The following is a 13,635-nucleotide window of genomic DNA, read 5'->3' on the forward strand; positions in this document are numbered from 1 at the left end:
GAAAGGAGCTTGCAGGAGACAGTATTATTCAATTGATATTTGTCTGGAGTGTGACTCAAGTATGGCTGAACTAAGCACTATAGAACATAAATACAAAGGCAGAGATGCCCAGTCTGGAAAGGGGAGGTGGAACACATCCAGCATCACAGAATTCAGTAACATCTGCCACAGCAGGCTCTGCACCATGATCACTTTGCATCTTTGCCATTTCTCTTCACTATAAATGTGGTTTCAATGAACTTGGGTCTGTACAATATTGAATGGCACTTCAGGACCTTGGGATCCTGCAATATCTGCCCTTGAGGGTGAAAGCTATTTTTAGATTTGTTCAAAAGACAACTGTAAAAGTATCATGTTTGCTCACGCACTCCCTGCACGCATGCAAGGAGCACGACAAGGACTGGTACATTCTTTTGGCAATTGAGGACTGCAAACTTGATATACTCAGGGAATTCTCATGGCTACATGAATGCTTTGGAATTCATGAAGGAAGACAGGACAGGAAAGTTAATAAGAGGTACAAACACATAAACAGTAGAAATCAGTTATATAGAAGGGACAGAAGGTCACCAAAAAGGGTTCAAGAATTTTGGATTTACAGATCTAGATCTATAAATGTTAGTTTCAGGATCAGCATGGGAAAACTAGAAAATACTCTTGAACGGCACTAACTTCTATCTAGTTCAAAACCTTTTTCAGAATATTTGACTAATTAGTGCTTCCGTTTCTTCTTCCCCTTTAGAAGTCTTTAGCATCTTAGTGTCTGCAAATGAAAAAAATATTAATTGAACCACTAAATTGGCAAGCTTTAAAGGAAATATTTTAGATCTACTTATCTGACTTTGGAGCAAAGCAGCTAGCTACAAATCTTATGGGCCTGGTGATCCTCTTGCTTTCTTAGGCTTTACACTAGAAAGCCCATTACCTTCAGCACATTTACTACACCAGCCAGTCTGAAATTACACTCATTCATTCAGTTATGATGGCTCCTATGATATATTGCCTGGTACAGAGGCATTGATACTTGAGTTTGTTAACTTCAGCTCTCAAAGCCAGTTGCTGGGTTATCTAGGTGGTCATGGAATCTAGTTCTAGTAATAAAATGCCTCTGCATTGCTTTCTGCTCCTGCTAGAAATCAAATGGCAGGCAATTGAATTATCAGAGAGTTAACTAGGAGCAAGCGCTGTTTACCTTACTGCAATTTATTCATTTCCCTGACTGGTGATCAGTGATTGTCAACTCACAGGAACTGCTGATTTTACTGCCCACATTTCCCGTGATATAGTAAAAATTCATTCCTGAGCAAAGTTCTTCCCCATCCCTTATGTTACTGGCACGTCTTGTTGATTTAGGTGTGGTTACCATGTAACCACCATTTACTGTGTCTGCTTTATTTCAGCTAATTGGGAAGATGGTGTCAAACTTGGAGTCTGCTTCTTTCATGTACAAATAAGCAGAAGAGCTCAGATGAAACCCAACAGGTAGGTTACTTAGGTCTTTGGGTCACAGGAAGTCCTCCCACAGGATCTCCCAAGCCATCACAGCCCAGCCCTAACTCAGGGCTTGCAGAACAGTTTGACCCAAGTGCCTGCCTTGGAGCTCTGAAATGACAATCTGTCCCTCAGCTACCTACAAACAGATTCCAAACCCTTCTTCTTTGCCCTGCCTAAAAACATACAGAGCAACTTCATAAAACCATAAACCACCTGGAAACTAGGAGCTGCTGAAAGACAGCACAAAATTCTCATCAAAAAAGAAGCCAAGTACTGGTTTGCTCCCAGCCTCTTAGGGAATGCAGCCAGCCTGCAGAGACTGCACCTCTCCAGGCCAGTGTTTCAGCTTTGTGCCAGACTCCAGTAAGTGTTGACCAGAAACAACTTGCAAAAAAATGCTATAACACTTAAGATCCATTGCAATCTAAACATCTATTGCTAATGAACTTTAAGAATATTGCAGTACTTTCTCACCTTGCTAATTCAAAGGTTGCAATTTTTAGTAACACCATTTGATTTTTTTTTTTTTTTTTTGCTACATTTATGTCTTTTTAACCTTCCAGGATACCTCTGAGAAATAAACAAAAGTCAACTCTCTGCTCCACTATAATCCTTGTACAAATGCACGTCAGGAAAAAAAATCAGAAAAATGCCCATGTGTAAATGCTGTACAGTCATGAACAAGACAGGCAGACACAATCTGTCAACAACTTGCACAAATGATGATTTGGCTAGTGCATTATTAGTAATAATGACCATGCTTTAGTCAGCCACATATTACTAGAAAGGTCAATACTGTATAGCTTATTTGTTTTTATACACATAAGAAGGGATATAAGATGTACTCCTTTCAAGCATGAATATAGCATTGAAAAGGCCTCTGGTGCTTCCTTAGTGCTGGAAACTACTATTGCCATGTTGGCATTCATCTTAACAATTTTCAAATTGTTTTATATGGAACTCTGATTATAAAAAAAGACTGAAGACAGAAGGAAATCAAGTCTTGAAAGAGGATAGTTACAGAAGTTACAGATGGTCACTTGTAGCTCTAAGATCCCCAAAAGGCTTATATTGTTTCTTAGACTTCTCTGATTTCCTCTTGACATCAATTCTGAGAAGAAAACTCATGTTTATTGATGTTAGCAGCTGGATGACTATACAGCTTTGCTGCTATTGTACAGTGGATCAGTTCCTCAGAGACTGTGATTCCCATTTCTACTTCTCTTTCCCCCCACTTTCTCTTTTTCTTGGTGCTTCCTTTGGGTTTTTTTGGGGCTATTTTGGTGGAGTATAATGTGCAGTCCTGGTAATACACACTCTGTGTGTATAGTGCACTGAGATTTCCCCATGGGTATTTCACATGGCTAATGCAACCAAGCCATGTAAAATGTCACATTATCATTTGCTCTGTGGATCAGAACAATATCTGTGCTCTTGCAGTATTGGCAATTTCTCCCTGTCCTAGACAAGGTCAGAAGCTCATTACAGCAATCAAATTAAGCAAATAATCAATTTTGTCTGCATCAGCTGCATTTTGCTTTAACTTTTCCTTTAGCCCTTCCTCCTCTCAAGCAAAAAATGTTTTAAGCCACTATTTGATGTTAGTCATTATTCCCCCATATCTTACCCTTTCTAGCCAGATATTAAAAATGCAAGATAGTTTGCAAACAACCTCTAGCAACTTCTAAAAATAATCAGCTTGACATCAGCTGAGATGTTATTTTTCACTGGAGTTTAATCAGATTGGATGTGCATAATCATTCAGATACACAAATCTTCCCTTGTTTTTACAGAAAAAAGATGTGATCAAATTATATTTCCAAATAAGTGCTGTATTTTGGATGACTAAGAAAATTGTAAACACGTGTATTTGCTCAATTATAAATGTGTGCCATGTGTCATGATAACATGCATATACATTAAAAGAAAGTACAGTTGAGTGAGAGAAGTGAGAGAAATGAGAGAGTGAAGGAAAGAAAAAAGAAAAGGGAAAAAGAAAAAAGAGAAGAAAGAAAGAAAGAAAGAAAGAAAGAAAGAAAGAAAGAGAAGAAAGAAAGAAAGAAAGAAAGAAAGAAAGAAAGAAAGAAAGAAAGAAAGAAAGAAAGAAAGAAAGAGAAAGAATTCAAGTGCACACAATACTGTCATCCCTGTTCTGCTAATATATCTCTGCTTGCACTGAAAAAACTAACTGAACTTTAAGAATAAAGACCATATATAACATATTTGAACTTCACATTGCATATAAATAACATTAAGAGAGATGTTTAAATAACTGTTTGCCACATCAGAAATTTGCCTTCTTTTTTAATCTTAACTGTTCAAAAACATTGATTTGAAATAAACTGCAACCATACCTTTCATGGAATAAGAAATCCTTTAGGAGTTTTTCAGTCCATTTCCAGGCAGCAGAGAAAGCAATGAAACACACAGCTAGCAGGGATCCTGTTCTGCGAATCCTGATCTTTAAAAGAAGTAAGAAAGCTAAGCAAGACACAACCTTTCAACTGGGGCAGCATTTGCAACTCTCTTTGAATAAATGCTCAACTTTTGCAAACTGGAAAACAGTTCCGTTCAGCATCATCCCCGCAGCTGGCTTCCACGTGACGTCAGTGCACGGAGGATGGTTTTAAAGCCATCTCTTCCAACCCCCAGCTTTGTAACTTTATATCTCCTCATATTTTGTGTAAACAACTCCAAGTCCGGGACATTTTTAGGTTTTATAGTGCAGTCCAGTCTTTAAAGCTTGCTGAAGCAGCTAGTGTTAATATCAAAACTGTGACAATAGGCAATTTTAGGTTTCTTTTATTGTAGTCTATGCTGTAAAGGAAGATTTTTGCCGTCTTCCAGACCCAGTTTTCAGGGTTATATTTTTTAGTATGATCATTTTGAGCTTTGCAACTTGATCCTCCTTAACTGTTTTGTAAAAGGAGTTTTGTTTAAAGCAGTGGTTTTGTTGGTTAACAGCTATCCTAAAGAGCTAAAAGCAAACCACTCCTCCCTAAAATCCCTTTCTGTATTCTAAATATGCTCTCAGTTATGAAATGCAGAATTATTGGGCACTGTGTAATCCTTCTGTCTTGCATTCTGGGAATGGCAGTAACGGTTTCTTTGGGATATACCCAAATATTCATGATACTTTATAGTGTTTCTGGATCAGATTCTACAGTCTGCTAATTCACTTTGTATCTCAGCAAAGCAAAACACTTCAAATTGGATGAAGAATCTCCCTTGAAAAGGGAAACTCATCTCTGGCACAAGGCTGGTAAAGAAGGTCCAAAAACACCTTGGGCTGGATATAAATCCCTAGGAGTGTCCACAGAAAGCGTTGGCATGGGATGAGGGAAGGGAGCGTGACAAAAGCAATCCAGCAAGCGAAAGTCCACGGGATCCTCTGAAGCCAGAGCAGCAAAATTCAGCTGCTCCCCCTGGTGAGCCGCAGGCAGGAGGAGCCCAGCTGGCTCCTCAGGTCTCTGACAGCACGGTAACTCTCCCGAAACTGCTCCCATTTCTTGGCAGCCCGAGAGAGACCCCCGGGGAAAGCCTCACACGCACCGCCCTGCTGGGTACTTGTGCTTGGGTGTGTCCAGGGACAGCCACTGAGACCCGCGGCAAATCCACCTCTCAGGGAACGTTTTGCCCCATGTGTGCCTGGAGAAGGGCCACAAAATACTTGATTGAGGCAGCACAAAACTGGACAAATCGTGCTGTCAGACGGATGTCTTGGAATGCCCTAAGCAGGAACATAATTTTGTGGGCAGTGCAGCTGATGACAAGAGGATCAGTGAGAAAAAAGACATGATATGAGGATTCACACATCCTTTGCTTAGTCAGCACTCTCCTCGTTAGAACAGGAGGAGTTGTTTTATCTGACAAAATTTTTATACTGGGTTTTATCATGGATTTTAACTCTGGGTGCGTTTTATAGTAAATACCAAACCAGGTTTCAGGGAAAACACATTTTTTCTCCTTATATGGTCTAGCTGTAAGTCTCAGCGAATACATTAATTGGGTGCTTATTCTGCTCACATGTAACTTAAATAATGGGACTTGGGCTATTTGTGAAAATTGTAAAGATGATCTAAAAATTGAACAAATATACCCCAAGTACACAACTGAATGTTTCTGAAGAAAATCCACAGACTCTAAACTCTGAGGATTTAAATCTAAAGAAACAGTATGACTTTCTTTTGTGAGGTTAGGTCTCAAGTGCCAGCTGACAGGGCTGGGAGTGAAGCTGGAGTGCTTGGGAGCAGAACTGAGCCCACAGCTGGAGGCCAGGCATCAGCACACTGCCTCCTCCCTGAAGCCAGCACAGCTGCACTACTGCACATGAAGGCAGACTCTTCAGACATGTTTTCTTACTCTTAACAGAGGCTACTATTCTTGTGTCTTTAATATTGCTCACTCCATGCCTCTTGTCTTGCTACGTGGACTCTTTGAAGCAATAACAGTAAAAATAAATTAAACAATGGGGTAAATCCCAGGCTTGTGTTCTCAGTCAGGCAGAAGCCTACATTTCTGTCAGCGTGAGGAATTAGAAATGTGGGAGACTCAGGGGCTCCTTAGGAAACAAGCACTGGACACACCTCATAGGTCAAAGGAACACATTAAATTCATCCTTATATGGAAAAGGTGAGACAAAGAAAACATGAAGTGAATTGTAAAAACATGGGATCGTTGTTCTATATACCCTTAAGTGTAGCAGTAGAGAATTCTGCTTTTGAGGATAAGAAATTATTCAAGAAAGACTGTCCCTACTGTCCCTCCTCCAGCATGAGCAGACAAAGCAGCAAATGTGGCTTCTTGGTATCTGGCACAGATAAAATAAGCTGGAAAATTACTGTAGGCTTATTACGTGCAACATATTGCTTCCACAGGAAAAGTATATTTTGTCCATATCTGGTACCACTAATGCTTGGGTCAAAAGCCAGCACCTCAACAAAAAAAAGGTGCAAGGGCATTTTAAACAAGACCTCTGCTAAATTTCTCTTCCTCATGCAAGACAGGAGACAAAGCATCATGAGTTTCAGCATGAGCTATAATCTGATCCTATACTCAGGGCAGTGGCTAATAAAATCTACCTGAAGACTACTTCAGGGCATCTTTGGCTGTGCTGCACCAGCTTGGTTATGGCACACCCATTCTGCTATGGCCACGAAAGCTAGTGACAAGAAGGAAGAAGAGCACTGCTGCCACTACAATCAACCCAACCTCACCATTAGATTCCTGAATGAGGTACACCTTGATAATCCTGGTAGATACACCTCAGGAATGGCTATGTACAATGGGAAACGGGCAGAAGGGAATACAAACTCTGTCTCCTCTTACTGTTGTGTGCTTCTGCAATAGGATATAACTCAGTGGAGAAGCAGAGCCAGCTAAGTGTTATGTCATGTCGCTGCTCCAAGGTTACATTGGAAATCGGTGGCAGATACTTTAGATGTTTACTTTAAATAGAGCCAGCGTAATTTTCCCCATAGGCAACTGCATGTGTAATGGCAAAAGTTGGATTTGAATATCACTTCCCCTGGCATTAAATCAGAGACAGAAATGTAAGCCAATGGGAACTACGTCCCTGATACTGATGCTTTTAGAAGTCTCCTACTCACCTATCAGATTCTGGGGTGACTAAGGAGAAGGGCATGTAATACCCTGAAGCTCTGCTTGTTTTTGTAAACAACTCCTGAAGTTCATGTGCAGGTCATCTCTTTTTATAACACATATCTAGACAGCCATGTTTTTGGCAATTTTCTATTTTCCTACTGCCAGGCATATTTCTGCACTATGGCACCTGCTCTCTTCTAGTTTTGATTCTGAAGCACTGGTGACATGTGTCAGCAGACACTTATTCTATCTCTCAACTGGAGCTTCAGGCATGGATATTTTTGGTTGAAAGAAGTATTTCCTGGAGAAAATGGCCATTCTAACATAATGGGAGTTTTTCAGTAGCAGTAAAAGAGAATATCTGTTGAGGGATTTCGTCAGGGCATTCAGAGCCAGCTCTAAACAGGAAACAAATTTAATTGAATTTTTCTGGTAGCATTAAAGGAAAAAATGCACCTATTCCCTAAATTACATAAAAATTCACTGGAGATAGTACCAATTTCCACAAGTAAAAAAATATCATAATTAGATCTACAGAAGCAAGATCTTTTCCTTTTGAAAGAATACAGAATAAGTCCCCTGGGAACACAGAAAAAAGAAATTTAATATTTCAGAGAAGTGCTAAACGAGGCAATTTCACGGTTCAAATTCAATGGCTTTTTTCCCCTGGAACTATAATATTTCACCAGAATATTCCAAAATGGGAACTGTGAATCTGCTAAATGAGATTTCAACTGATAGATAACCTGGCATATCCAGCTCCTTGCCACATGCAAACAAAATCTGTATTCTCCTTACTGGTTGTCTTCAGAACTCCAAGCTGTGCAGCTGAAGGAATCAGTGAATCAGCAGTGTTCTGGCTGTCTCTGCCCTGCCTGACTCCAATGCACTCCTGCTAGAGGATGATGATGTGTTCAGCTGCATTTGCTCACTCACCTGTGAGATGGCCTTCACCCATCAGGCCAGTTACTGAGTGGGGAGAATCTGCTTTCTTTCTTGGCAAGTATAATTACTACATTTCATAATATCAAGTTATTTCAATTTAGCAAGACATAGAACACTTATTTCTTTGGCTAGATCTTATCTTCTGGCTATGGATAAATGGCCATACTCATTCTATTCGCTTTCTCAGCATCTTTTAAAGTTGTGCAATATCTGGCATGAAACAGATCAGCAGCTCAAATCACTCCCTTCAACCTGAATGCAAAAGGACAAGAAATACACATCTCATTTCTCACTGAGATTTCTCTGTGAGGCTCCTCGCCAGTCTCCTTGCTCATGAGAGATTCAAGGACTGTGTGGAGCTTCTAAAATAATTTTATATGCTTTAGTGTGCTTTAATTTCAGACTGCTGCTTGTGCAATAGCTCCCTAAATGTCCCAAAAGGTCTCAGCTTTGATTTTGCTTTGTTGATGCCCGATGGAAAGCTCCAGCTTTTATGCAAGAAAAAATACAGTGGCAAATCAATGGGGTTGTAATTGCCAGTGCTGTGCAGAGATTATCCCCACCTCTCATCCCAGTAATTCATTCTTACCTTTTCTGATTTCTGAGAAAGAAACAAATCTTTCCCAATTAATTTGCAAGATTTATTCAATGTATGAATTCAGTGTATTACTATGTTAGAGTGTTACTGATATACTCTCCATAAATCAAACCTTCTCTACTCATTTTTATTACATACAACACCAAGAAAGGTTTAAGCAAGTGTGGGTTAAAGAAGCCCAGAACTTCAGATCTTAGATTAAGTATGACTTTTTCTCTCTGGAAATTGAGTCAGTAACATTTAAGAAAACACAAATGATTGGTTTTTCCTCCACAGGAGATAGTAAAGCAGAAAGAAACTGAAAAAGTCAGTCTTTTGCTAAGATTTGCTACGATAATAATCTTTAAAATTGTTGTAGTTTTAACATCCAAATTGCAAATCCATGGGAAAAAAAACCCCTAATATTTCAAGCAGCTGCTGAAAAATAAAAAGGCCTTTTTCAGTTACAGAAATTCACTGTGAATTATGGCTTGATCATATCTTGCCATAATAGTTTTTAATATGTGGAACTTAATTTTAGGTAACTGCATAAATTAGACCATCTTAGAATCTCCTCAGAATTACTTTGGGCCTGACTTTATCCTTAACTGGGAAAGCAGTCAAAGCTGTCTATTAATCTCACATATATTGATTATAATTTCCTTTAGACATCTCACTAACTATAAAATGGATAATGATGACAACACCCCTTGGTAGGAGTAAGTATTTGGATTAAATCAAGGAGTTTAATGATTTAGCTGATCAAGGTTACTGCACCTGCAGAGTGTGTTGAGGGAAAGCTAGACAAAGAAAAAAAAATTGTATTTTTTAATAATGAATATTTTTACTATTTTTTCCTTCTCATAACAAAAATTTTATTGCCCCATCTCTTGCTGGTCTCTGAGGATTTTCCCTCAAAATGGTGTCTCAACTATTTCAAGTAGCAGAGAACAACCTAGGCATGGAGATGAACTGTTCTCACTAGGGAATGAATAAAGTGAACAGAGAGCTAATGTGATAGATAAAGGGAATCCTTATCACCAGGTAGAAAACCAGCTGCTTGTTTTATTACCACTCTTTACTACTACATTATTCAACATGGAAACTGCAGAAAAAGAAGTGTCATTAATACACATACTCATTCACCTTTTGAGGATTCATATTTGTGGGACTCAGTGGTTTCAGCACGGGTTGAATGACACAGAAAGGTGAGCTTCATCGGGCATTTCAGATGAGGTTTTCAGAGTGGGAGATTACTGCTTGTAGGAGCTGCTATGTAAGTGTGAAAGAAAGAAATGAAACCTGCACTCTTACTTCAGTCTCTCCCAGGCAAGAAAGGAATATTCAGTGGCTACTGATGCACGCCCATGTACAGAACTTCCTCACTGTGGTCACTGGCTACCAATGGCACGGTTAGACAGGGGTCACTTGGCAAACCAAGAGCTGCCATGTCCATTCAAAAGTCCTGCCCAAATCTGGGGAGAGAACACAGAGCCCTGATGGCCACAGACTGGGAAATGTTACCTGACAAACCTGACACCAGCCAAGGTGCCTTACACCACTCCAACCTGTTCAAGTCAGAGAGTAGCATGGCTATTTTCCTGGAGCACAGAGAGAATGCAGCCAGCCTGTATCTCTCAGAAGACTCCTCAGCTACTCTCCTCATACTTCTCAGAGGCTCTAGCTCCTGGCCACCATTCCAGATATAGTGCTCTATATACCAACTATTTTGACTGGGGCCTAATGCACATAATACAGTGCTGAAAAACATTATCATCACTATTATGCAAAATATACACACAAGCTCTGATATAAAACTGCAGAATACACACACAATGTGGCTTTACTATTCATATGTGGCTAGAACACAAATTCTTTTTCTCGGAGTGGGAAGAGGAAAGTAACAGAGTCCTCACACCCACTCTTCATTTTTCTGTTCTGTTTCTGATTTGGTGCAAATTAAGAAATATTAAATTGGTTCCAGTCCTCAGGAAATTTTAATTCAAAAATTATAAAACCAGACAAAGTGAAAAACTCCATTTTCTGTTTGCTTACCTGGAATACCACAATGAGCAGGTTTCCTATTCAACTGGGTGACTTTTTGGTATGTTTTTTTGCAGTTCTTTTGTTCGGCTTTGGTTTTGGCAAACAAGTAGTCTTCAGTGTTTTTACAGCAGTGGCTATTACAGAAACTATGTCTCTTGCACTTCTTATCTTGGAGGGTGGACAAAATAAACAAACTGAAAATAACACTACAATGAACAGTAAATGATGAATGACTTACAGTACAAAAAACAGTGTAAAAAGGAAGACAAGTTTAAATATTGTTGTGTATGAAAGGGATGAAAATAATACAAGGATGAGAATAAGTAAAATGATAGGCTGGAACATCTGGGAAAGTAAATACAAAGACAAAGAGAACAGTCAATTAATGGAATAGCAAGTCCAAAGTTTCAACAAAATAAATAGTGATCAGAATATGCTTGTGGAGGGACCAGGTGCCCATCTCCCATTTACTTCAGTAGGAGCTCTGCATGGTCAAGCCCTAAAACATCCAATTGTTAAATGTTCAATTGTTGTTATTTTTTAAGAGAAAAGACTAATTAGTTTGTTTTAAATATGTGTAGGTCCATGCAGTGCTCTGCCTTTAAGCTAATGGGAGCTCTACAAGCTCAGAACTACTGCTAGATCAGAAAGTGAGCATGCTAAATGCCGCCTCTGTTTGATTTCATGCAATACATGTATAGTAATTGATTAGCTTTAAACTCACTGCGTCTGTGACTTTCTGATACAAGGAAACAAAAGACTAATTAGTCAGCATAGGAATAAGAATAGCTTTCAGCTTCACCTGGCAACTATTTCGACTGTAAACTAGCAAGACAGCACAAAGTAAATTAACACAGCAAGAGACTTACAAAACATTGGATAACTTCATTAGCAATAACAAGATATGCCAACTATAGGATTGCATGATAAGATAAGGGTAGGTAATTTTCATTTTTCATGGCAAAAGATCTTGAGTCAGCAAGGAGTTTGCTCCCCAAAACCTCTCTGAAACAATTCTGCACAAAAACAAACCACAACAAAGAGACTTGTTACTTCTGCATGCAAGCAGTGATTAACAGGCCTTCAACAAGATGCAATCTATTACAGCAATTACAATATTCACATTACTGTGTGGCTCTGTGACTCTATAAAGTAGATTTGCATGGTTTCTTTTAATCTGTGGTTTGCCATATTCTCTACAGTTTTTGAAATTAGGTATTTCCTCCTGTTTAAAATTAATAAAATTTTCCTTTTCTTCATTTATTTAATAGCAACCCATCCACTACGAAAACAGTCATGTTCATATGTACCAAAAATACCATTTGCACTGCCTTTAGTGGCAATGAAGGCCCAACTCTGTCAAATGCAATCGCAAAGCCAAAAAGGAGTAAAATGTTCTGTCTCCTAGAGCATAATTTTAATTTTCAGGAGACCAGATTTATTCACTGTTCACAAACAACCCAATCGGTAGAGTATGTTTTCATATGGCCAAATGAGAATTTCAAGTAATATAAGAAACAGTGATTTTTGACCACTGCCTGGAGTAAAGAATTTTCTTTTTGTGCCATAGGTCAGATTTGAGGTTTAATTTGCTTGGCAGAGCCTTTTTACCTGGAGGCCGTAATAAGTAAAAGTCTACCTGACTCACTGACAAAGGTTCATCTGCACTTCGATCGTCCGAAGACTTTGGAACTTCAAGTCTGTCGATGAAAGCCTGGAGCTCTTTCCTGAAGGCCTTCATCTGCGCATTGATCCGGTACAGCAGCTCGTGCTCACGTATTCTGCTGCCATCGTCCTCCTCGTCCATCAGTCCAAAGAGGTCCCCGTTGGCCACATAAATTCTTGCCTCCGTGATGATGGTGCTCGTGTCGGAAATTAGGCGATCTATTGTCTTGCCCAGCCGCTCGGCTTCAGAGCGAATGTCCTTCATCTGCTGCCTGTCGGTGAAGCTTTTCTGCCACCCCGACGGCGTCGGATAAAAAGACCTGGTGGGCGTCAGGCACCGAATGTTGCGCACCTCTTCGGAGTCGCTTTCCCCGCCGATGGGCCCTTCCCTTTTGCGGTGCGGGGGGCGGGAATCGTCATCGCTCTCCTTTTTTCCCGCATCGCTTTCTGCATCGCTGTCTCTGGGGCTGCCGCGGATGCCCAGGTGAGAGGCCAAGTCGTAGCGCTGCATGTTGGACATCAGGACTCTGTTCTCGTACTGGAGCTGCATGACTTTGCCACTCAGCTCGTTGATCTGCATTCGTGCCGCTTTTAGCTCCTCCTGTAACGCTTCAGTCTTGGCATTGTCATGGTGCCTAGAACTCTCATGGGCCCCAGACTTGTACTTGTATTTGTTCAGCTCAGCTGTTATGCGTTTGTTTTGTTCTTCTAAATCAGCTACATTTCTCCTCAGCAATTCTGTTTCATCTTCTACTAGCTGCAAATGCTGTCGTAATTCTGACAGGGATTCATTCTGCTCTCCCAGGAGTGGGTTAGTGGTCCCTGAGAAATCATCTCCTCTTAAATCATCAAGTTCTGCTTTCAGTCCTCTATTTTCTACTTCTAGTTCCACTATTTTCCTTCCAAGAATGTTAGCTTCCTCCTCCACAAGCCTCAATCGAAGCTTGAGTTCGGCTTCTCTTGTGGTAGGTGGCCCACCTGCTTCACCTTTTGGCAAGGGACTGTCCAAATCCCCATAAAATGATCTGTATTTTTGCAGCTCATGTTCAAATCTGTCTTTCTCTTTATCAATTTTAGCCATTTTCTTCCGCATCAAGGCTGCTTCTTCTTTGACAAACTGTAGCTGGCATTTCAGGTCTTCATTGTCATCCTTAGGAAAAAAAGCAGTATTTGAAGAAACTTGAAATCAAACAGGAGACCTCCAGTGGGATTGTCTTAATTTACAAGATTATCACAGGTACATGGCTTTAGATACTAAGATATCTTCCTGCAATATTTTTTCACTGATCAATAAATTAAAAAGA

At 39.9% G+C, this 13,635-nt stretch overlaps 1 protein-coding gene across 1 annotated transcript in view; it reads right to left on the bottom strand.

The window, feature by feature from the left end:
• Positions 1–11,577: 11,577 nt before the first annotated feature.
• MTCL3 (MTCL family member 3) overlaps positions 11,578–13,635 on the bottom strand; it is a gene marked incomplete at both ends in the record, with an annotated part of 28,523 nt that continues 26,465 nt past the window's right edge. The window contains 2 exons of the mRNA XM_084202582.1: positions 11,578–11,682; positions 12,306–13,481. Of these exons, the coding sequence (XP_084058708.1) occupies positions 11,578–11,682; positions 12,306–13,481 (1,281 nt within the window). The remainder of the gene's footprint in view (positions 11,683–12,305; positions 13,482–13,635) is intronic.

This window comes from Fringilla coelebs (assembly GCF_963513975.1).
Source record: "Fringilla coelebs genome assembly, chromosome: 3".
Classification (NCBI taxonomy): domain Eukaryota; kingdom Metazoa; phylum Chordata; class Aves; order Passeriformes; family Fringillidae; genus Fringilla; species Fringilla coelebs.